The sequence below is a fragment of the Vespula vulgaris genome, chromosome 1 (genome assembly GCF_905475345.1).
Source record: "Vespula vulgaris chromosome 1, iyVesVulg1.1, whole genome shotgun sequence".
NCBI classification, from domain to species: Eukaryota; Metazoa; Arthropoda; class Insecta; order Hymenoptera; family Vespidae; genus Vespula; species Vespula vulgaris.
Window position 1 is genome coordinate 17,174,763 of NC_066586.1, and position 24,672 is coordinate 17,199,434.

Here is a 24,672-nt window from a genome sequence, read left to right on the forward strand (position 1 = left end):
TAGTCTCTTTGCTCGAAACCCTTTTTCCGTATGATTCGAAAAATATACGCTTATGGCAGGTGCGCGCACTCACCCCTGTAATATACGATTCTTTTTTTTTCCTTCTCCTTTCTTCTCTCTTACTTTTTTTTGTTCTTTTTTCATCTTCCTTTTTTTCTTTTATTAAGATCTTTTTCGTTCTAGTTTTCTAACAACCTTTCACGTATGTACGTATATACATATATATATATATATATATGTAAGAACTTCCGCCATTGATTTTACATCGTAAAAGTTTCCTTCCTAGAAGCAACAACTATATTTTCTTATCTTTTTCATTTTTTTTTATTGATCGTTTAATCGCGTTAGATCGATCGGTCATTTTCTTCTTTTTCTTCTTCTTGTTTTTCTTGTAGGAGAAAAAAGAAACATGTAACATGTACATCTCCCCCAAATATCATGACTTTGGAGGTAGAACACGATTCGTATTGCCAACGAAATAGTTGAAAAGTTACGCAATACCAATGACGTAACCGTCCCTTTCTCCCAGTCTCACCGTCGATATATCCTTGATCCATCTACCTAGCCTTCACCGTGCGCGCCTTCGTTAGTTAATTGTCAATGCTAAATCGTTCACTTTGAGAGATCTTTATTTCATTCGCGGATACCTTGTCTTATAGGATCGTCGATACATACATACATACATACATACATACATATATATATATATATACTCCTTGTAAGGATCAAAAAGAACGTATATTTGTTTAGAATCATTGAATATTCACGATTCAAGCGAGTTACGTAATTACGATATGGATTAACGCGTTCGTGGATAATTCAAGATGGCCAGAAGAAATAATATTTCTTTAAAATGTAATAAAATGTAATATGTAAAAGTAGGTAAGGATGTATAAAAGCAATATAAAATTTATTACGATAAGTGATAAAACGTTTAATAAAAATAAATTAAGATATTTGTGGAAGCAATAGCATCCATAAAAAATTCACTTTTCCCGGTTTTAAAGATAATAAAACGCTTGGTCAAGTATATGTAGATATTTTGATTTAAGTAACGATATATAAGAAGCGATGTACTCGGGCGAGGCACGAGGCGGTTCAGAGTCCGGGTATAGTATAGAAAACCGGCTTCTCGATGACACCGTCGAAAGACTTTGCACTCGGAAATTAGACTTTGATCTTGGCTCGTACGATCGGCTTTTCTACGTTCTATGCGTTTTTAATGATTGTCGCGAATTAACGTATAACGAATTGTGAAAAAAGATTAATGGAGCAGATACGAGTTAAAAACGAAAAGCACGACTTTGAAAAAAGGAGGAGAATTTGGAATTGGAAGAAAAAAAGAAATAAAAGAAAATGAGGAAGAAGGAAAAGGAGAGAAAGAGAGAGAGAGAGAGAGAGAGAGAGAGAGAAAGAGTGAGAGATAGAAGGAGGGAGAAAGTATCAACACACGATAGCGAGGAAAAATTTTTGAAATTCGTTGTTTTCTCATTGCTGTTGCCGCGCTGCTTTCATGGACCACTCGACGATGCACTTGTCTACTTCTAAACGGTCGTTACACGCGGCGTTTCCGTGCTCGGCCAATCGTAGTTGGGGAGCAACAGGTGAATGACCAATCGGGTGCCGCCGTCATAGGCGTAACGATACCACCGGCAAGCACCGAGCACTTCACTTCCAAAGACGTTCCTACTCTACGCGATCCAGTCCTTTCTCTCCTTCCATCATTTTCTCTCTCCCTCTTTCTCTGTCTCTATCTCTCTCTCTCTCTATATCTGTCTTTTACATTGCCACCGTTTCGTTTTCTTTCCTTCTACACGTAACCCCCTCTTTCTCTGTTTTAATATATATATATATATACACACACACACACATATATATATATATATATATATATATATATATATAATATTCATCTCTCTCTTTCTCTTTCTCTCTTTAAATTGAGCTTTAACTTTAGCTTCAGCTCCGTCCTTCTGTTACCCTCACTCATTCAACCATTCGCTTTCTCACTCCTCCTCTGCCCTTTCCCTACACACTCTTGGAAGGCGTCATACCAACCTGTTGCACGCTAGCTTTTCCTTTCCTCCCCACCTCTCATTCTCTCTTTCTTTCTCTTTATCTATCTATCTATTTATCTCTTTTTCTCTTTTCTTCTTTTCTCTTCTCTTCTCTTTTCTTTTCTTTTCTTTTCTTTTCTTCGAACAGGCGTTAATGCATATTCCAAGTGCAATATAAACATCTTCCTTTTTTTGTATTATATTTACGTATGTTTATGAGTCTAAGAGTTTGGAAATCGGTGAAGATTCGATCACGTGAAAAGAATTCGAATTTCTTAATTCTAAAATAATATTTAGATAAGTTAGGCAAAAATTTCAATTCCTTTCTTGTTTTCTCTCTTTCTTTTTTTTTTCCTTTTTTTTTTCTTTTTCGTTTTTCTTTTTTATTTCATGTTATCAAAATATTCACACATGATACGTGCGAAAAAATTAAGTCTACGTTTCAGTAATGCGTTATGTAAAAATATATGGTGATATTACGCAAGAGGATGGGATTGCGTTTTGCACCGTGAGTCCGAATTGACTCTCTTCGTTCGAATACTTATTTTTATTATTATTATTATTGTTATTGTTTTGTTTTGTTTTTGTTTCTTGCTTTTTTTTTCGATGTTTTCAAAATAGAATTTTTCGAGAAACACAAAGGGAAGTATAGAGAGAAGATCGACGAGCAAGGTCGGCAACGCGCATTCACGAGAGTATTGGACAACGTGCAGCTGCTTTCACTATGCCTCAATACACGTCTGTGTACTTATATACATTCCTGAAAAGTTGTATACGTACAACGCTTAAAAATATACACGCAAGCGTGAACGTGTATGCGTAGGTAGAACCTGTTGATAAAATTGGCGCGCAGTTATTTATGGGGGAAAAAAAAAATATAATAATAATAAAATTTACAAAAAACAAAGTAACATGCACGAAACAAACGATTAAAGAAGAAGAAGAAGAAGAAGAAGAAGAAGGATGAGAAAAGAAAGGAAAGAGAAAAACTGCATTCCTACAAATTTACGATCGTATTGTTTCAAATCTTCGCGGTATTTTTTTTTCTGAGAGAATATAACGAATTCGTAAAACGTAATATGCTTTTGCTCCATTACGATCAAAGCATTTCTAAAGTAAAATATCGAAGGAAAAAAAAATAGAGTTTTTCCATCATTGTGGTTATTACATTTTGTCGTCTTTTTTTCTCTCAGAAAGGAAGTAAAAGATTGAGAAAGAATTAGAGAGAGAGAGAGAAAGAGAGAGAAAGAGAGAGAAAGCTGGATACGAGAAGCAATTAAAAAGAAAATGAAAAAAAAAAGAGAATTGTTGGTTAATGGAAAAGGGTGGGCGCCAATGGAAGATACGTACCTGCGACATTGGGGAGCTTCCTATCTGCCAAGAGCGCCGTCGCGCTTTCGATCGCCATTTTGTCTCGAGAGACGCGTTCTCTCTCTCTCTCTCTCTCTCTCTCTCTCTCTTTCTTTTTCTCTCTTACGCATACTCCACGCGTAGAAAATCGGCGACCTTCCGAGCGTCCCCGTCGCACTTCTTTTTTAGAAAATAAAGAAAAAAGGAAAAAGAACGAAATAGAAAAGGAATAACGAAAGAAAGAAAGAGAGAGAGAGAGAGAGAGAGGAAGAAAAAAAGAAAAGGAAAGAGGAAAAGAAGCTCTCCGCTATGCTTCGAACGCGCGGTTATAATCTCGTACGGATCGTTAAGTCTTACCGAGAGCCAAGTTGGAACGTCTACGCACCTGGCGGTTACGTCCTTACTTCGATCTGCCTTTCCCTTAGAATATCCGCTCGTATTTCCGCTTTCGAAGATTTTTCAACTTAATATCAACTTTTCTTCGATCGGAACGTAAAACTTTATCTTTATTGTTTTCTTTTAGTTATATAAAAGAAGAGAAAGAAAGAGGAAAAGAGATAGAGAGAGAGAAAGAGAGAGAGAGGGGGAGGGAGATGAACGAAGGAAAAAGTTGCGAGAGATAAAAAATAACAAACAATGATGGAAATAGAGAATTTACTGAAACTTATTTACCTGAGCGTACACGTCGATGCGTCAAATTTCCGCGGTTTCTCGATTCCTACCTCTAGCATCCGTCGGCCCTCACACTCATACAGTCGTAATAACGAAGATAGAGTAGTGGGGATAGTAGGTAGGTAGGTAGGTAGGTAGTAGCAGAGTTAGATAGCTTTGGAGAGGGGAGGAACAGGAACGAGGTGGTTCTTGGCACTAGAGCGGCGCTCAGGCGCGCAGTCGCCAGGTGAGCCAACGACGATGTGCGCGGTGCCTGCGACGACGTTCGGGGTTGGCCAGTAGTGCTCCACGAAACGTTTCCTACTCTCTCTCTTTCTCTCTCTCGGTGTGTGTGTGTGTGTGTTTGTCGTCGACGTCGTCGTCGGTCGTCGGTCGTCGGTTGTCGGTGATCGGTCATCGGTCGTCATCATCGTCGTCGTTGTCGTCGTCGTCGTCGTCGTCGTCGTCGTCGTCGTTGTCGAGACGCTCGTTCGCTTCCTCGCTTGTAAGCAAAGAGAGAGGGAAAAAAAGATATACACATACATATATACATGTGTACATACATAGACATATAAGATACTTGCTAAAGAGACACGCGTGCGTGCCACAGTAAGAGCGAGACAGGAAGAGATTTTTCACCTTCGCGAGAGGAGTGGAAAGTGCGCGTTCCCGTGAAGGGTGCACGCGACGACGTAAATATACGTCGTCTTAACCGTATTCACCTTTTTCGATTCTTTTTCGATCGCTTCGGAGTTTACATTATCGTAACCTTTAAATTCGAAAGTTGACAGAAGAGCGAGAGGTAAAAGAAGAAGGATTAAGAAGAAGAAGAAGAGAGTGGACATGTCGTGTTGGTTGTTGTTGGATATTGAGTATCTGTGAAAGGATCAAGAAGAGAAGACCCGGTTCGTCGTCGTCGTCGTCGTCGTCGTCGTCGGCGACGTCTTTCTCTCTCTCCCTCTTTCTTTTTTTTTCTTTCTATCTATCTTCCTCTTTCCTTCTCTCTCTCTCTCTCTCCCCCCGTCCCTCTCCGTCTCTCTCTCTCTCTCTTTCTCTCTCTCTCTCTCTCTCTCTCTTTCTCACATTTTCATTCGTCGTGGGAAGGAAGGAGAGAAGAAGATAGGTAGACAGATAGGAGGACGCGTGTCCGCGAGTGCTGACGCTTCCATTACCTACTGTGTTTCACCAATTGTTATTGTGTTGTTGTTGTTATTATTATTATTATTATTATTATTATTATTATTTTTATTATTTTTATTATTATTATTGTTACATTGTTATTTCGTTATTTGGTTTATTGTTATTCGTTCGTTATCCTCGTTAATACGGATTCGAATAAAAAGAAGAGAGAGGATAAAAATATCTAAGGATATTGTGAAGCAGACGATATTTATGGGCGCTCGACGGTGCCGCGAGGAGGACACTATGCAGAGCGTTGCTACGAGAGGGCCGACTCACCTGGTCGCCCTGTACGTGGCGACCGCCGGCCTTCAGAACAACTCGCTTGGTTCCGATGAAGAGGAGATCACGTTGCTCGTTTACGTACTTCTCGATGTACTCCAAAACAAGGTGAGTCAAATTATGAGATTTATCAACACCAAAACACCACCTATGGTGATAGGATATATATGTATATGTATATGTATATATATGTGTATATATATATATATATCCAACACTTTGCTTTCCTGTTGCGCCTCTGCGCTTTTCCGTCGAATTTCTTCGTTCAATCTCGTGAAATATATTATGAAATTTTCTTACGCGAAATTACGAACGTACGATTTCGATATTCCAAATCTCTTCCGTTCCTTCCATCGTGAATAATTAAACCGTTCGAACGCGTTTCTTCTTTTTATTGATCACATATCGATCTTCGATTAGGTTAAGATATTTTCCACAGTATTGTATACGCCGAGTTAAGGTGAGCGAGTCACGTTAAAACTTTTCGAAGAAATAAGGAAAAATGATAGACTTTCGGAGCGAAGATTTGTAATGTGCGTAATCAGATAAGCGATTAGTTTTTATCGTTGTTTATTTTTTTTTCCTTTTTCTGCGATCAATGATAAACTTTTTTTCTTCAGGATAAGGAAGGAAACGTTTAAAACTTTCGGTTCGATCGAATAGAGATATGTGTTATGTACGTACACACACACACACACATATATATATACACATATACATACATGTACGTACAGTCGACGCACGAAACGAAATAAAGACGGGACGAAAAAGTATGAGGTTTTATTGCGATTTCATATAAATACATGGTTACTCGTCGATCTCGTCGTACACGCTAAATGATCAAGCGAACGTAAGGAACGAGGAACGGGGTAACTCGTGCGTTCATTGGCCATCCTCTGCATAAATATGCTGTGATTGGTTGATTCGTTGTCTCTGTCTTTCTTTCCCTCTCTCTCTCTCTCTCTCTCTCTCTCTCTCTTTCTCTCATTCTTTCTTACTCCCTCTCTTCAAAGCGAACATTGTAATCACGTCAGGTGAATTCGTAATAGTTTAGAAGTGAGCCACGATTTTAATATATGATTCTAAGATTATGCTTACTTATCGACTCTCGACGCGTGATAACGCAGAATCTCTATCGCTATGACAGACATATCGGCCATTGACGATAATTTTAAGATTATAGAACAGGATCGTTATCGTTTCACGAATACGAGGGAATAGCATGGAAATCAAATGATATGAAATGAAATAAATTCGATTATATCGAATAAGCCATTCTACCACATTTGCCTTGTCTCGAAGTACAAAGGAAAAAACATTCTTATATGATCGTTTAATTAATTCGGATTTCATAAATAGCTTTTTGTGTCTTGTTTCTTGTTGACCTTTCGACCAAAGGAATAGAAAAGACCGGTCTAACGTTCGACTTTAATTCTACCTGATTTAATAATACATTTATGTTCTTATACGCTTGTCATCGTCGTTATCGTCGTCGTCGTCATCGTCTTTGTCGTCATCATCATTATCATCGAAAAATATACCTACTCGTCTCTCCTGTTATCAATGATTTTTAAAACACACATACATACATATTTATTTATTTATTTATTTATTTATTCATTCATTCATTTAATTCTAAAATCCAAAGAGACAGACTCCGATCGAAAAGAGGCTAATCAAGAAAAAAAAAAAATAAATAAATAAAGACAAGACTTCCGAATATATAGTTGAATTGGTCCCGCGAGAGTGGTGGCCACAGCAATGCACTCGAGCGTGTCGTTGGCTGCCTTTGTTTCTCGAATTATCCGCTGGGGGCGGAGCGTCGCGCCCTCGAAAGGTCGTCCATTACTTCCAGCTTCGCTGTCGTCGTGATTACACCCGCTCTTGCGAGTGGTCTCGTCCTATCACCGTATTTCTTTTCGCGTTTCTCGTGGAATTTATTTATTTATTTACTTTTATTTCGTTTCTCTTTTTAATTTTTTCTCTTTTGTCTATCTCTCATTAATATTCTCATTAATAATAGAGAGAAAACACAAAAAAGAATTTCGAAGAGCAACCTGAACAACTTATTCGTCTTAGTTGGTTATTATCTTTCTTATCTATTTTTTACATCGTTGACAACAACGATCACCGAGATCGATAAATTATTTATTCTTATCGATACGATTCAAAATATACAAAAAGAAATAGAAATTGTTTGTTAACTATCATATAATAAGTGTAGTAATACAGTTTGGAAAATACATAAATAATAAGTAACATTTCGATTGGTAGATTGTATTATTCTATCTTTTTGTAAATTCTCTTCTCCAGATTGTTCCTGGAAGAAAGGACAGAAACGAGAAAAAGAGAGAAAGAGAGACTCAAGCCACGACAGGTGGTGCGCCTACTTTTCTTTATGCATTGTTGTGAATCGTCTTACGAGAATATCCATAGCTTCCAGCTGGTCGGTCATTTCCTCTTTCCCTCAATTCTCGCATACCTGGTTCTCTTCGATCAGGCTCTTCGATGATCGAGGACAATGGCTGCGAGCTTGCAACCTATATATATGTGTATATATATATATTTTTTTTTTTTTCGTAAAATTTCTAATAAATTAAGAGATTATCGTATTTTTCTTATCCTTCTGTAGGGACGAATAATATCGTTTATTTTATTATTCGTTCGAACAACACTAATTTTCTTCGATTTATTCTTTCGTAATAAATCAAGAAATATAAAAAACGTGTATCATACAATTTTACTTTACGTTTATTCAATATCAAATTTACAATGCAAATTTAATAAAATTTTGTTTCTGAAATTATCTTTGACCGAGAGAATATTTCCAAATTTACTTGTAAAATATATTCAAGAATAATAAAGATAATTATTAATGATATTTTACAAAGTTCGTAAAAATTTATGATTATAATTGTATCTATTATCGACGATATCCAATCAGATTGAGATTCTTTCGTTAATTTCATTTTATTTTTATTCGAAATCAACGAAATAAATTAATTTCAGAATTCTATAACGACAAAAGCAATGTTTTAATTGACGTATGTAGGTTTCATATTGCCTAAGGGTTCAATTTATCACAAACATAATCCCTCGCACGTCAAGAGTATAAGATCGTAATAGTGCTAGTAGCTTTCTCCTTCCTGTCGTGAATTAGAAGTATCGCCTTGCTACCTCTTCCGTCGACATGCAATTAATGCACGATTAATGATTCTGATGCGAGAGAAATAATTTCGATATATATACATATATACGTATACACATATATACCGTGTCAGTCGGAATGAGCGATTCAATGTAAAATTTTTCTTTCTTCGATTCTTCGATCTCTTTGATCCTCTTGATCGATCTTACAAATTGGAACAAATCGATTCGTAATCTTCCATTCGTAAACTCTCATTTGAAAGTACACATTATTTCATTAAATTCAAATAAAAAAAGTATCTTTTCCGCTGTGATTAACAAATTTTTAATCGTAAATGTTTCATTTAGACGAACTAATGAACTCCATTGAAATTAGTTAAACATTTTTTCTTAAAATGGAAATAAACAATTATTTTTCCGGTATACATAAAGTTCCATTAAGAAAATGTTCAATTTAGAAAGTTATCTGATATCTATAAGCACATACACATAAACATACACGATAAATTCACACATTACCACGAAATTTGTTGAGAAGCTTGAGAAACGAAGGTATCAACGTTACCACGAGAATTACGTGAATCTACGTGTCGATTCTGGAATTTACAATGATAATTTATATTCCGAACTATATTTATATATCTTAACGTGCGAATGTAAAAAGAACTAACTCGTTATGAGCTCGTTCCTTTCTTATTTGGTATTGCTTGATATTGCCAGCTTGTCATTTTTTCTTCTCTTTTTTTTTCTTTTTTTTCTTTTTTTTTTTTTTTTTCATTATGCAACTTTCCCCAGAATCATCTTTCTCATTACACAAAGCACCGTCCAAAGATTACGATCGCGTGCATCGTCGTTACCTTGGAAGAAAAAAATGTATGTATGTATGTATGTACAATACATATACACATATACATACATATGCATATGTAGTATGGTATGTATAATATGTATATATACACATATACATATATAGATATATGTAGAAACCTGCTTACTCATTTATTTCCTTTGCTCGTTGAACCGATTTCCTGGAATAATCTTGTAAAAGAACGGTCAGAATGACGTATGACCTCCTTGACATTCTTCGCCATCGTGGTGACCGATGCATTTCCGATGAAACTACGAATTTCCATCTTTTTCGATAACAAATGTTCGCTTATTACTCATGCATGCGAGCACATTGCATATTACGAACATGTCGAGAATAAACGAAGAAATTTTTTAAATGAAGAATATGGATATGTCAAATATTCGTATAACTCTTTTTTTTTTATAAAATTACTTTTTGCGAATGTACATAAGGGAACATATAATACCATAATATAGCAAATATTATAATAGGTAGTATGTACATTTAATCAGATATATAAAGTATAATAAGTATTATTAGATATATGAGATATAATAAGATCGTAGAGAAAATAAATCAGCCGATAATTATACCAAATCTGATAAAAATTCTTTATCTAAATTAATTCTACGAAATTTATCAGTCTGTTATCTCATACAATATAATATATCAACATAGAACTGATACATATATATCTATGATTTATAATACGTTTTCTTATAATAATAAGAAATAATTGTATTATTAAATAGAGATAAATATTACATACAGTGATTTATATTCATTTGTTATATATACCATACGTATACGAAAGTACTTAAAATAGATATGTACAGGATGACCCAAAAACTTAGTTTGTGACATTCTGAAAAAAAGAGTTCGTCTTAAAAATCTCGAAAAACGGTAATTCATTAAAAATAAAAAAAATATGTTTTTAGTCGCCTACAAATTTTTGACTCAATCTGTATAAAATTAATATGTGTACATAAAAAATAACGTAGAAAATATTTTATGAAACGGTAAGGAAAGTTACATACATTGTTTGAAATTAGTCTACAGAGATGTCCAATTCGAGAAGCGAACAAGCGTTTTATTACACTCATCTCTCTCTCTCTCTATTTTTCTCTCTTTCTAAGTCTAATCTCTCTTTCGTAGGTAGATATTACGCATACGATGGATATTATTCACGCTCGAGCGCGTCCGCCCTATTCCAGTCTTCCATTTTAAACCATCTCTCTCTCTCTCTCTTTCTCTCTCTCTCTCTCTCTCTCTCTCTCTCTCTTTTTCTATCTTTCTCGGTTTATTCATTTTGTTCCTTCTCTTTCTTCTTCCACTTCTCCTTCTCCTTCTTTTTTATTATTCTTCTTACTCGTTCGATAGACGAAGTGTTGTGTGTTACCTGTTGCGCTTCCGAACGTTGTACGAGTTCTGAACCTTGACCCTTGACCCTCCGGTCTGCTTCTCTCTGTCTCTTCTCTTTCTCTCTCTCTCTCTCTCTCTCTCTCTCCTTCTCTTTTCGTTTTTTTTTCTTTTTTCTTCATTGCGTTACGCGCGATGAAATTTGCAATTTATAAGGACGAGAGCTTTAGCCGAGACTCGATTTACTTTGGATCGATCAAACGTGTACGGATTTACTAGCAACTCTCTAAACTTATGAAGACTCTTACGGAACACAAACAAAGAGGCTGTTCTTAAAATCCTTGAGAAGAAGTATTTGTTTCTTTCGAATTTTGTTCCACGTAACGAGAATATACGATACCAATTTCTATTTATATTTATTTGGAATCGTATAATAGGGATTAGATATTATTGGAATGTTATATGAATATTATTGTGAATTTACATTGAAAAAAATGTTGAATGAATTGGCGAAAATTTATATAATATCTTATGTAATATCTGTTTATAATACAATTATTCTTAATACTATTAAGATATATGTTTGAAATGATATATATACGCGCGTGTGTGTATGCCTGTTATCTCTATATTTTTTTTTTGAAATAACAGATGAACAAATTCTATGGAGTCAACGTAAATAGAATAGAGAAATATAAAATGTGAAAATTTATTGACACGACTTTTTCTTTATCTAACTAAGATCTGTTTAAAATGAAATATTTATTTGAGAAAGGTGACTATAAAAAGGCGATAAAATTTGTAGTAAGAATTCTTTCATTTATTTATTTATTTAGTTAAATCAATTGTCAAAGTAATGATAACAGAACAAAAGTTTTATTTTTGAATAAATAAATTTTCGAATATACGTGTCGATACAGAACATTTTCCATATTTTTATGTTTTATTCATGATCTTTTTATTATAGATAAAAAAAAGAAAAAAATAAATGTCGCGACGAAAAAATAAATGTTCGTATGGAAATGTAGAGATCGAGGAGTGGTTTTATGAAGAAAGAGAGGGAGAAAGAGAGGTTGGAGGGGATTCGTTGGAGTACATGGTTCGTTCTTGCTTCTATAATATATTCTAACATTTCTAATGCGATGCGAGAACGATCGCGATAAAGGAACGTATCGGTGACGAAAGTTCGAGCATATAAGATGCACGTACTTACGTATGAGGTGGAAATGACGAGGCACTTTCAACGTACTATATATAAATATATATATATATATATATATATATATATATATATATATATATATATATATGGGAAAAAAATCGTATATTTATATTCCGTTCAATTTCGTCGTTTTACGATATTAATATAATATAATGAACACGATATTTATACTCACTCGTAAGAAAATGATAGAAAGCGTTTCGATCTTATCGTGATTGTTTTCGTCGGTACTTTCTTTCTAAAACAGGAAACACGAAAAATATTTTTTTTTATCTACATCTCTTCTGCGAGAAATATGCGAAGAGAAAATTTTCTTATCTAATATTTAAGAAAATATTTGAACGCGGTTAGAGTAAATTCTGACCCTCATTCTGCGTCTATCATAGAAAAAGAAAAATATTCTAGACTATTTTTGTCGTTATTGTTGTACACAAATAATTATAATAAATGTAATACTAGAATATTTTTTGATAGAATACAATAATACAATTTAGTACTTAGTGTATTATCTAGCATATGTGTGTGTGTGTGTGTGTGTGTGTGTGTTAATTAAAAAATAATTATATATTAACATAATATATATTTCGTATTACAAAATATAATCACACACGTACACATTTTAGATATAATTTTTTTTTTTTATTAAACAAATCGCGATTGTTCGTTATAGATCTCGGTTAAAAACAAAATTGCAAAACAAGTTACGTTAACGTTTACAAGTAAAACATGAAATAACAAAGAAGATGATTGAAACGATTGTACCGAACTACCTTGATCCGTTAACCTCGCGTTAGTAAACCTGTCTATTAAGTTTCTTGTATGTACGCTAGTATATGTATATGGAGAATAATGAAGATGTTAGTATATTTTTGTCTCAACATTGTTTAACATATATCATAAATATAAGTAGATAAATAAATAAATAGATAATCAACAAATTATAGTAGATAACTTTTTAAATATTGTACTCATATATACGATTTTGTTTAAATATTTCTTTTTTTTTTTTTCTTAGAAATTTTTCAGAAAAGTTTTGATATTTTGACGATGGGATATATACAGTATAATTCAAAAGTTTTCAGACTTTTTAAGTTAATTTCTCTTTTTTTTCAAAACTACAAGTCTAGCTTGTAAAACTAATAATCTAATTATAATTGTAGAAAGTCTCGAAAAAGTATCATTGACTTTTAATATAATCTTTAAAATCATTTTGAACCACTCTGTATATATATATATATTTTTTTTTCTAAAGAAGTCTCAATGAAAATAAAAAAAAGAAAAAGAAGAAAAAATAAGTGACGCCTTTCGTTCCACTTCCGTTGGCAAAGATATTATGTGTCTAGACTTTATACTTAATGAATAGATAAAACTTTTTATATGTTCTGCTAGCAAAAGACATTTTAAAACAGTCATTATCAAATCGTTATTTTATCTAAGATTGTATAATTTTATATATATATATATATGCGTGCGTGCGTGAGCGCGCGTGTGTGTGTGTGTATGTATGCTTACATAAAGTATAGACGAATGTAGAATATATTTTGAATAGATATAACGAAGAAGACGAAGAAGAAGAAGAAGAAGACGAAGACAACGATCGTAATTAAGAAAGAAAATAATAGTGAAATAGCCGAAAGTGTTCGTTAAACTTGAATTATCAGAGAATGATCTTTATGAGTTGCAATTAGCGTCATAGAGTTAGTTACTAACGATGGAACGCTTAATTACTCTTGGTAATCGGTAGGTATATTTCCCACAACAGTTTGTGCCTAAATTATCGCGTGCGAATTTGTTCTCTCGCGTTGATTTATTTCTCCGGCAAAAGTCACGCATACATTTTTGAATACCTAATACAATTTTGATGGAGTTAATTGAATTAAAAAGGAAAAATAATAATAAAAAAAAAAAAAGGAAACTAAGAAGAGAATAATAAAATAAAACAAAAAAAAAATACGAAATTTATTCGACCCTTTGTAAAAGAAAAATCGATTACCCGCATGACATACTTCTCGCAGGTGCAACGTTCACAAAATTGAGCATTTATTATTAGCATGTATGTGCACAAAGACATACACGCATATACACTAATAAACAGATAAAATGCGGGTCGATCAAAATAAAAATGATTTGAAAGAAAAAATTGTATAAGAAAACAACGGAAGTATCGTACCATTTGATTGGTATAAGAGTAAATACAATATGCCTCCTACAATTAACTCCTACGAGACGCAACCATATAAACACCGGAGATAGACATCTCGTTGGAGCGAGTTTTTAACTCACGCATACCGTTTCATTCGTGCATATCTTTCATTTCGCGAGCGTTAACAAGGAAAATAAAATATCATTCGAACGAGATAACTTTATTATTATTATTATTATTATTATTACTATTTGTATTATTATTATTATTATCAAACAATATCCAAGGTTCTCCGTTTAAAGTGCATTCGTGATTTTTAAGAAAATCATCCGAAAGAAAGATTATTATTAACAGCTTCGAAATCACGTTGACCGATTATATTCGTTACGATAACATAATGATAACTTTGTTATCGTGCACGAAGATATTTACTTCTAAGATGATACAAAAGATAATGACATTATGTAAAATTAATTTATTAAGTATAAACTGGCATAAAGCAAAATTAAAATTAAGTTGGAACGGAAGAAATTCTAAGGGAAACAAAAAAATCAAAGAACGAACACGACATAAAGCAAATAAAATAAAAAATGTAAAAAAAGCAAGTAACTTTCAAACGGATAATTGATTGTTTTAGGTGTTGGGCAGACAGCAATACATTGTTCGTCCAATGGTAATGGACGATGGTTGTACACCGGGAAGCGGTAGTGACAATCCAGCAGTCGCCGGAAGTAGCGGAATCATTAGCGAGGCAGCGTTAGCACATGCTCCAGCCTTGACCGAACGTACCCTTCGAGAACTCGGAATTCCTTTGGAGCAAGCTATAGAACAGGTAAATTTTACTTTATTTACATGACGTTCTCACGTTAATCTAGCCCTTATTAATCATTCGTTAGGATATAGTCAGACGAAATCTAATAAGAGATAATACGTTATGATAAAAACACAATCCTATATGGTAATTCTAGTGTACTCAATTATTATTATTCAAAAATATCTATTATATTATATACAGACCATCGTGTACTTATGTGTATAATGAAAATATTAACAAACAAATTATATACTTCTATGATATTTTTCCTCTCTCTTATACATTAAAGATAATGGTTTTAGAAAAGAAATTTTGATAAAGGTGATAAAGATCGATAGAAAAACAATTTGAAAAGAATCCACTGTGATCCTAATTGACTAATAAGCTGGATGACTAAGGTCTGGATAATTAAAAAATTTGTGAATAATTAAAAGACTTGCAACTTTATTAGGAAACTATCGTTAATCTCGTTTGATCTTTTTGTTTCAAGTTCGAAGGATGGTGGTCATCGATGTCCTGTGTGACCGGTGGAGGTGATCCTCGATTCGTTGTTGACGGACAGTCACCAATGAGACAATGTTTGCATCCTGAGGCTTGCAACAAGGATATCGAACTGCCAACGCATTACAATATTTTTCACGATCTTCGTAAAGAATTTGTTGGCTGTTACTCATCCCACGGTGAATTGGCAACACTTGGAATACAAGAGATGCTACAATGTATCCTTTAATCGAACAATTTCTTGGTATTAGTATCCGATTGGTACGACTTTCTAAATATTCTATTTATAAGACTAAACGATTGGATCATTAACGGTACTGAAAGTACTTACAGAAATGATGTTGTTGATCATAAAGTAGGAGTTTAGAAAGTAGGATTTTTAGTAAACATTTGAAATTGTAAGAGTAATCAGTGTTTAACGCATCACGAGGATGAAAGTTTTTTTCTCGCAGGTGTATGTACTTTTATCGATGAAATATTTGCCAGCAGGTGGCGTTTAATAAGTGGCACTAAAGTGTAGGTCAGGTTGGAGCAATTTAAATTATTCAATGGCTAGTTAAGTACACGTAAAGTCCATTGAGTCAAGGATAAAAAGCTTATTAGTTATTTGACTTAAGATAATAGACATTATCTTAGCAATAGAAAGAAAAAAACAACAGGATTGTTGAAAGGGAGAAGAGGGGAAACCAAGAAACGGGGATGACATTTTTAATAAACAGAAGGTGATTATATTCTAAACTGATAATCGATAGTCTTTGTGATTTGATAGGTGCGTCAAAAGAAAACGGTAAATGAATCGATGTCGGGAATATTAAAGTATGTAATTATTGAAGTGATTGCCGTTAGGCGGCGCGGAAGAGGTCGAAATAAGATTTTCGAGACGCACTGCCGTCAGGCGGCGCGACAGAAGTTGAATCTTGAAGAACGGAGTAAGCAAGTAAGCAAAGGAAGGCTGCCTAGCAGTCCGCAGTCGTAGAATGCCCGTATCGCGTAATCGTGGCCTTCTTTATTGCAATAAAACCGCGAGAGGGATTTTTATTTCGTGTCACCAATAATAACGTAAGCGAGGAATCACGACGGTGAACCTGTTCGGTTGTTACGATAAAAAAGAAATCCCATTTAAAGTGCTGTAATACGACCAGCACCAAACTAAGACCACCACCACTTGAGTCACCTTCATCGTCGAACCTTTACTCTTACATTAGTGTATCAATATAAAAGTGAAACAAAAGGTTCGCTTATCAGCGTGACTTTAATGCCTCCTCATCCGATTTAAGTTTATACAGGTACGCTGACGTTTATTGTTTTTCAACTATAAAGCCGATAATAGTGTCTCGCATTATCCATCATCCCCGTAACATATAATATTTTTATTATTTTCTTATCGGAAGATTATTAATCTCTTTTAATACGAGTAATAAAGTCTTTTAAATGTCTTAAAAATTCATCTAGGACCTGGCGATTTCAAATCCATACATTGACCATTTCAATTTCGTTGCGATTAGAAATCATTTCTAATTTAACAGGCGACCGAGAATATAGCAAATCTCTAAGGCCAAGGGTAACGAAGTAATATCGTTAGATCCGTTCTATTTATAATCCTTTTTTTAGCAAAGAAATAATATTCAATTTAATAAAACGTACAAGTCAGAAATTTTCGAACGGTCAAGGATAATAAAATAATACAACTGGTAAGGTTCGCTCTAGATATCGTAACATTTCGTCGACTTCCATACGTCGCGTGAACGACAAAAAAAAATACTTTAACACGAGCATTATTATCGGTACCGAGTCTGACCTTACCTTACCGTATTATTTTTTTCTTTTTTTTTTTTTTTTATCATACCATTGAACGCATACTAGACGATAAAGAGCTAGTGATGCCGTGAAGTATGGTGTACTCTTACTTTGAAAAACGGGAATATTCTCACGTAATAAGAAAAAGAAAGAGAGAAAAAGAAAGAAAGAGAGAGAGGCATTCACCCAAGTTCCTCGAGTCTTAATCTCGAACCGTCCTCGACATAAACTCGAGCCGGCCACAATGGCTTACCGCCTTCTTTGCTTGCCTTCTTTCTCTCTCTCTCTCTCGTTCTCTCTCTCTCTCTCTCTCTCTCTCTCTCTCTCTCTCTCTTCGTTTTCTCTCTTTCTCTTTCTCTCTCTCTCTTTGCATCCACCGCGTCGTGTTGTATCAACTGAACGTTAATAAAACAAAACCACCTGTGGCGACTGACAACATATATATATGTATGTACATACGTGTCTATAGGTATATATCGATTGGTAAACTTGTGTGGATCGTGTCAACGGCGCCTCAAGCAAAACGGATTTGTCATTTTTGTTTTTCTTTCAGATTGTTTTGTTCCTTTTCTTTTTCTTTTTCTTTTCTTTCTTTCTTCCTTTCTTTCTTTCTTTCTTTCTTTCTTTCTTTCTTTTTTTTTTTTTTTTTTACTTTATCGTTACAATCATTCTCATGAAATTTTTAATGAAAAATTCACCTCGGCATCGTCGATACGAACTGAGATTACACGCGCGTTTTATATCTCTTGGAATTTGAAGAGGGAAGGAAAAGAAGAACGAAAAATCTCACGTTCGATTTTTATCAGTAAGATAAAATCTCCAAAAACGAATGCACAATTGGACTCGTTATACGAACGAACGATATAATAATAACAATTTCAAATCTTAACGTTTACGTCAGAAATCTTAAGGGAGTGATAAGAGTTTCGTCGAATCTCTCTCTCTCTCTCTCTCTCTTTATCTTTTGTTTCGCTTTTTCTTTTTTTTCCTTTCTTCTTTTATTTTTTTGTTAAAGTCAATGCCTAATTTTAAAGTCGTATTTGTAAAAAGAGAAGTCTCATGGACACACGTTGTTACGTCTTCCTTCGAATTGGCTAATAATTTACGAGGTGTTTTTATTGAAATAGAGAGAGAGAAAGAGAGAGAGAGAGAATCGGAAAGAGGGAGAAAAAAATTATCTCTCTTTAAGTTCTTTGCATATGACAGCTTATATATGTGTTCTTTTGAAATATGTATAGTAGAAAGTTAGCTTTTCGAAAACTAGTTTTGTTGAAAACTATTTATGTAGCACGATGGAAAAATAAAAATAAAGGGAGAAGGAAGGAGAGAGAAAGAGAGAGAGAGAGAGAGAGAGAGGGAAAAGTTGAATCGTATGTTCTTCGCGTTTAGAAGGCAAGTGACTTAAGAAAGCCTCAGCTGACCAACCGGCCTTATCGCCTGCGGAACACGGTTTAAAGGTCAACCCGGTGAAGATATTGGTAACGACTTGACGACCGATCGAGATATATTATTATGCGCATAAAAGCGCTTCTTCCTACGATTTCCTTTTCTTTTAACAATATTCAATAATCGTATATCCATTTTCGATGATTTGCTACCGATCCTTTCAAAAGGATATTACGAGGACATAAAATAAAAGAAAAAAGAAAGGAAAAGAAAATTATATTAGTTTTTAGGATGTTGATCTATAAATAAAATCGTTCATCTTTGATGGTTATCATTATTATTAATGAGATGGATAGTTACATCATATATAATGTATATGCTTCTCTCTTTAATATTATTATTAAGTGGATAATTATTAGGTATTATTAGATATTGTTAGAACATTATTTAATATATATGCTTCTCTCTTTAATATTATTATTAGATTGGTAATTGTTAGGTATTATCAGAACGATCAATTATTTATCTGTTTAATATATCTCTCTCTTTTTCTCTCTAATGTTATTATTAGATAGATAATTATTAGATATTACTAGAACAGGCAATTATTTAACTTTCTTATATATATATATATATGCTTCTCTCTCTCTCTCTCTCTCTCTCTCTCTCTCTAATATTATCATTAGACATATAATTATTAAATATTGTTAGAACTTTATTTAATACATATACTTTTCTCTTTAATATTATTATTAGATAGATAATTATTAGATATTATTATAACGTATAATTAATTTATACATACGCTTCTAATATTATTTTCAGATATAAATAATAATAAGATATTATTAGGACGAATATAATTATTTTCGTATTATGACGATCGATAAGGAAGATCATTCGATTTAAATGAAAATATTGATTATTAGAGATAATAATTTAATCTCGTATGTTTCGTATACCTTGTGTTATTTATTTTGAAATGATAAATCAAAGTCTTTGAAATATATTCATCCTTGACAATAGATGATCAGATTTTGGACTACCGCCCGATACAGACAATGATTTTCACGTGAAAGAAATACAGGACATGATTAGCGTGATACAGAGGATGATCAAGGATGGTAAGAAAAAGATTGTAATTGTAGAATGGACCGAAAGTTTTTAGGAGAATCGAAAGTATCTAATTGATTTTGAAAATCAAATTACTCGAAACTTTTCGAGATTTTTTAGAAAGATCTTTTTCCTTTCTTTTTTTTTTAGATCGTTACAAGCTAAACTTGCAGGCTACTTTTCTTTTCAGATTGTAAAACTAGCATAGCTTGTGACAATCTAAAATGATAAATCTCGAGAAAGAGTATCTAATTAATTTTTTAAATCATTTAGGAACTTTTGATTCACCCTGTAGAAAGATAAAAGCCATATAAAAATCGTGGATTCCTCTCATTTATCTCAATGGATTTTTAGTTTTTTGACTTTGATCTAGTCTAAGAGCCATCTTCTCTGTCTCAGTATTCCTTCATACGATGAAAGGATATTATCGTCGTGATTTGCATAAATACACATTTGCATTGAAAAAAAGAGAACGAATTCTAAAGTTTAAAAACTCATATCAATTATTTTTAAACGCGTTCGAAAGAGTTTTTATTTCATTTTTACTTAATTCTTTTTTCTTTTTTTTTTTTTTCTTTTCTCTCGTACGATATTTTTCACGTAGACTTTTTGAAATCGACTATCGGAACTCACACATTCGCATGATTTTCTTTATAGACATATCTGTAAACAATACTAGCGAACCTTGACCATAGCAGACATATTTAAGATTAACGTTTAAGCGATAAAACCTTTTCCAAAAATTGAATTCGTTCGATTGTAATTATATTCTCCAGTAATGGCATTATTAACATATTAATATTATATCAGGAAAATTAATTTATATATTTATTAATAATCATCGCGATAAATAATTTAGAAATTTTTAATATTTCACGTATTATGCGAATAATTATTCAATTATTAATAATTATGATATTATCATGATATGATATTTATATATATATATAGAAAAAAAATATCTAAATATTTCGTCTAATTAAAAAAAAAATGTAATACATGTGTATATAATATAAATAATATTGAGGGGAGAGGGTAAAATGGTTACAAGATGAGTCTATATGCTCGTATCGTCTATTTGTTACATAGCACACATATGCACACACATACATACATACATACATACATACATACATACATATATATATATATATATATATATATATATAGAGTATCGTAGCGATGTATACGGTGGCTATGTTGTATATTTCTTATCGCTCAGTGATACCCAACCAGCAAAAATACATTTGTCATGTTTTTACTGGAAGGATTTGGATTGTATGAACAAATTAGTATTCACGATCATAAATATTAAAAGAATCGTATTGCGAGGCCAACTTACACACATTTCAAAAGAGATATAAGAAAGAAAAGAAAAAGAATGAAACCGATATATCTCTTCAAAAATAAATTTTCAATATGTTCTTTGAAAAAATATTATTTTCTGTTATCTATTTAAGAAAAAAGTTGTTTACTAAATTATTGAAACATACGAGACAATTACGTATACATATAATATATGTACTTCTATTTATTATCTACACACACACACACACACACACACACACACGATATATGTATACGTATATACATATGATATACATATGTATATAACGATACTATGTCTATATTATATATGTATTTCTTATTATTACTTATCGTATATATACATACCTTTATTTACCATATATAGTAAGTAAATACAAAGATATATATATATATATATATATATATATATATATATATATGTATATAGTAAGTAGAAATTGAAACTCAATGAGAAATGAATCGTGACAATTGATAAAGGTGTACGCGTACGAAATGAGTCGATTCATTTCTCATGGCACGAGCGTTCCTTGGAAGAAATACGAAGTAGTTTCGTTGAAGCAACAAATCGAATAAGCACTTTATGCTCAAGTACGAGAAATAAGAGACAAAGCGAAGCATATAATATTACGACTAAGGAAGCACAGGAACGCTGGACACGTTTCTTCGGTTTATCGAAGGACACTGACAAATGTATTTTTCTTTTTCTTTTTCTTTCTTTCTTTTTTTTTTTTTTTGGTTTCCTATCTTTTCTTTTATATTACGAAGTAAGAAATTTAAGAAGAAAAGAAATGAAGATTGCTGAAGAAGTTTTGTAGCTTTTCTTTTTTTTTTAAACCAAGAAAAAGCAAAAGAATATTTATTTTGTATTGCGAAGTAGGAAGTTTAAAAAAAAAGAAAAAGAAAAATGATGCTCGATTTGATAAACGTTGTTTTGAGAATGATGAATGTTAATACGGTTTTTTGATTTGTATATTGGCCGTAAAAAAAAAAAAACAACAACAACGAGAAAACAAAAAAACATTCATTTACGTTTCATCATACGTGACTTATACGACGAATTGAATAATTGTTTATATTGTTGATTAAATGTTTCTCGATGTTCTCTTTAATATGCCACCATTTTAAAATGGACTAACAATGTTGCGTGGTGCGCATGCGTCGATCCTTTTCCAGTCACGTCCAAACTTCTGCTGTGCATACTTCTTTTTTTTCTTTCTCTCTCTCTCTCTTTCTCTTTCTCTCTTTCTCTCTTTCTTCTTAAGCACGATCCACAAGCAAGAAGATCGTAATTGGACCGCGAAACGAAGGAACGATTTTTTGAATACGTTCGAACGTTACAGTAGGCATTTTGTTTAAAAGTAAAAGTCCGTATCGCACGTGATATATATGTAATACAACAACGAGCAACGTACGAATTAGGAAATTGTTAACGTTTACAAATAAATCGTTAAGTCAACGTGTCACGTTGCACATACAGTCCGATCAAATCGGCAACAATTTTTCGATTCAACAAGTAGTGCTTTCAATGATTTCGAAGGAATTATGTCTTTCGAAGGAATCTCCAGGGAGCACTGTATTTTTTAATCGAAACGTATTATCGTCACAATGCAAGAGATATTTCTCTTCTGTGGGAACACTATCTCGAGGTTACTTAGAATTTTTACACACATTCTTTTTTCTTTTATTATTATTCTTATTATTATTATTATTGTTGTTGTTGTTGTTGTTGTTATTGTTATTATTATTTTTATTATTATTATTATTATCATCGCCTTATAAAGAAAAGATTAAATAAGAGAGTTATCGCAGAAATTTGTTTACAGCTTACTAATGATTTCTTTCTTTCTTTTTTTCTTTTCAGGTCACGTGTTTCAAGCTCCAGAGATAGTTAACATAGTTTTAGAACCGGGCATATGGTGAGTAGTTCAAAGTTACATCGATAGGACTTACTCAGTTAAGACTGTCATTAGAATATAATTGTAATTGTAATTTTATTACTTATAGTTCCAAGGATGAAGAAGTAGACAATGACTGCGTAGTTAGAGCCCGAGGACTTCCTTGGCAATCTTCTGATCAAGATATTGCCAAATTTTTCCGTGGTTTGAATGTTGCAAAGTAAGTAGTATTAGTTCTCTTATGGTTATAGATGTTTATCCAAGATGAACAATAATATCAATGCATTACTTGACTAACTACTGAAATATTTTTATACAAGCCACTTGGAATCACGTAAAGAAGGTAATTGGTCAGGCCTTGTATGATTTTATATTTATAAATGTTAAATCGTTCGTTTATGTGGCTACTGTTTATATCATGCATCTTTTCTCAATGATTTCTTTTCCTAATCAGCATGGTCAAGCACTATGATAAGCATTATCTGCGGGTCATATAGATTTATGCTTTATAATCAGACAGATCATCGCTTATCGTATAAATAAGTATGATTAATAATATGTGCCAAAGTACAAGCGTACAGAATTTTCTCAAGGTTTTTAGAAAGAAAAATAATATAGAGAATTCCTTTATTTTTAGGGGTGGCGTAGCACTTTGTTTAAGTCCTATGGGTAGGCGCAACGGAGAAGCTTTAGTACGTTTTGTTAATAAGGAACACAGAGATATGGCACTGAAAAGGCATAAACATCATATGGGACCACGATACATCGAAGTTTATAAAGCTTCTGGAGAAGATTTTGTTGGGGTTGCTGGTGGTACTACGAGCGAAGCACATGCTTTCCTCTCAAGAGGAGCTCAGGTTATCGTTAGAATGAGAGGATTACCTTATGACTGCGTTGCTAAACAAGTGGTACAGACAAAATTCTATGATACCTTGTGTAAATAGGTTATGCAATGGTGATTCATTGGAAAAAACTATGTATTTTTTTCCAAAGATCGACTTCTTCTTATCTGGACAAAAACCTTGTCATGTGTTGGATGGAGAAGATGGTGTACTATTTGTAAAAAAGCCAGATGGTAGAGCGACCGGAGACGCGTTTGTCCTTTTCGCACAAGAGGAAGATGCTGTGAAAGCATTAAGTAAACACAGAGATTGCATTGGCAGTCGGTACATTGAACTATTTAGGAGTACAACAGCGGAAGTACAACAGGTTAGTAAATGCGAAGTTAATTAAATAAAGCACCGAATGAAATCTATTTTTCTTCAATGTCTAAATTGTGATCCGATAGGTTCTGAACAGGGCGATCGATCCAAAGCCGTTCGTTCTCCCAGTACCACCTATTCCACCATTGCAATTTTCTCAATTACTTCCTCAACACATAATCACATCGGGTACGCGTAAGGACTGTGTGAGGCTACGTGGGCTCCCCTACGAGGCACTTGTCGAACACATACTTGAATTCATGGGAGAGCACTCGAAAAACATTGTCTACCAGGGCGTCCACATGGTATACAATGCACAGGTAAGAAAAAAATCATAGGGGATAGGGGAATAATCGAGGCGATAAATAAAAAAGAAAAATCGTTGGTTCTTTCAG

General features: G+C 33.2%; 1 protein-coding gene across 4 annotated transcripts in view; it reads left to right on the plus strand.

Moving 5' to 3' along the window:
* The first annotated feature begins 4,534 nt into the window (after positions 1–4,534).
* LOC127061528 (RNA-binding protein fusilli) overlaps positions 4,535–24,672 on the plus strand; it is a 33,193-nt gene continuing 13,055 nt past the window's right edge. For 2 of the 4 annotated variants that reach the window (XM_050988543.1, XM_050988554.1), the window contains exons 1-9: positions 5,308–5,627; positions 14,878–15,072; positions 15,545–15,773; positions 19,773–19,862; positions 23,042–23,096; positions 23,185–23,295; positions 23,713–23,983; positions 24,069–24,284; positions 24,364–24,597. In XM_050988543.1, the coding sequence (XP_050844500.1) occupies positions 5,451–5,627; positions 14,878–15,072; positions 15,545–15,773; positions 19,773–19,862; positions 23,042–23,096; positions 23,185–23,295; positions 23,713–23,983; positions 24,069–24,284; positions 24,364–24,597 (1,578 nt within the window). In that variant the 5' untranslated portion in view covers positions 5,308–5,450. Of the gene's footprint in view, positions 5,628–14,877; positions 15,073–15,544; positions 15,774–19,772; positions 19,863–23,041; positions 23,097–23,184; positions 23,296–23,712; positions 23,984–24,068; positions 24,285–24,363; positions 24,598–24,672 lie in introns of all 4 variants that reach the window. The other 2 variants (XM_050988534.1, XM_050988524.1) reach the window with 2 other exon arrangements.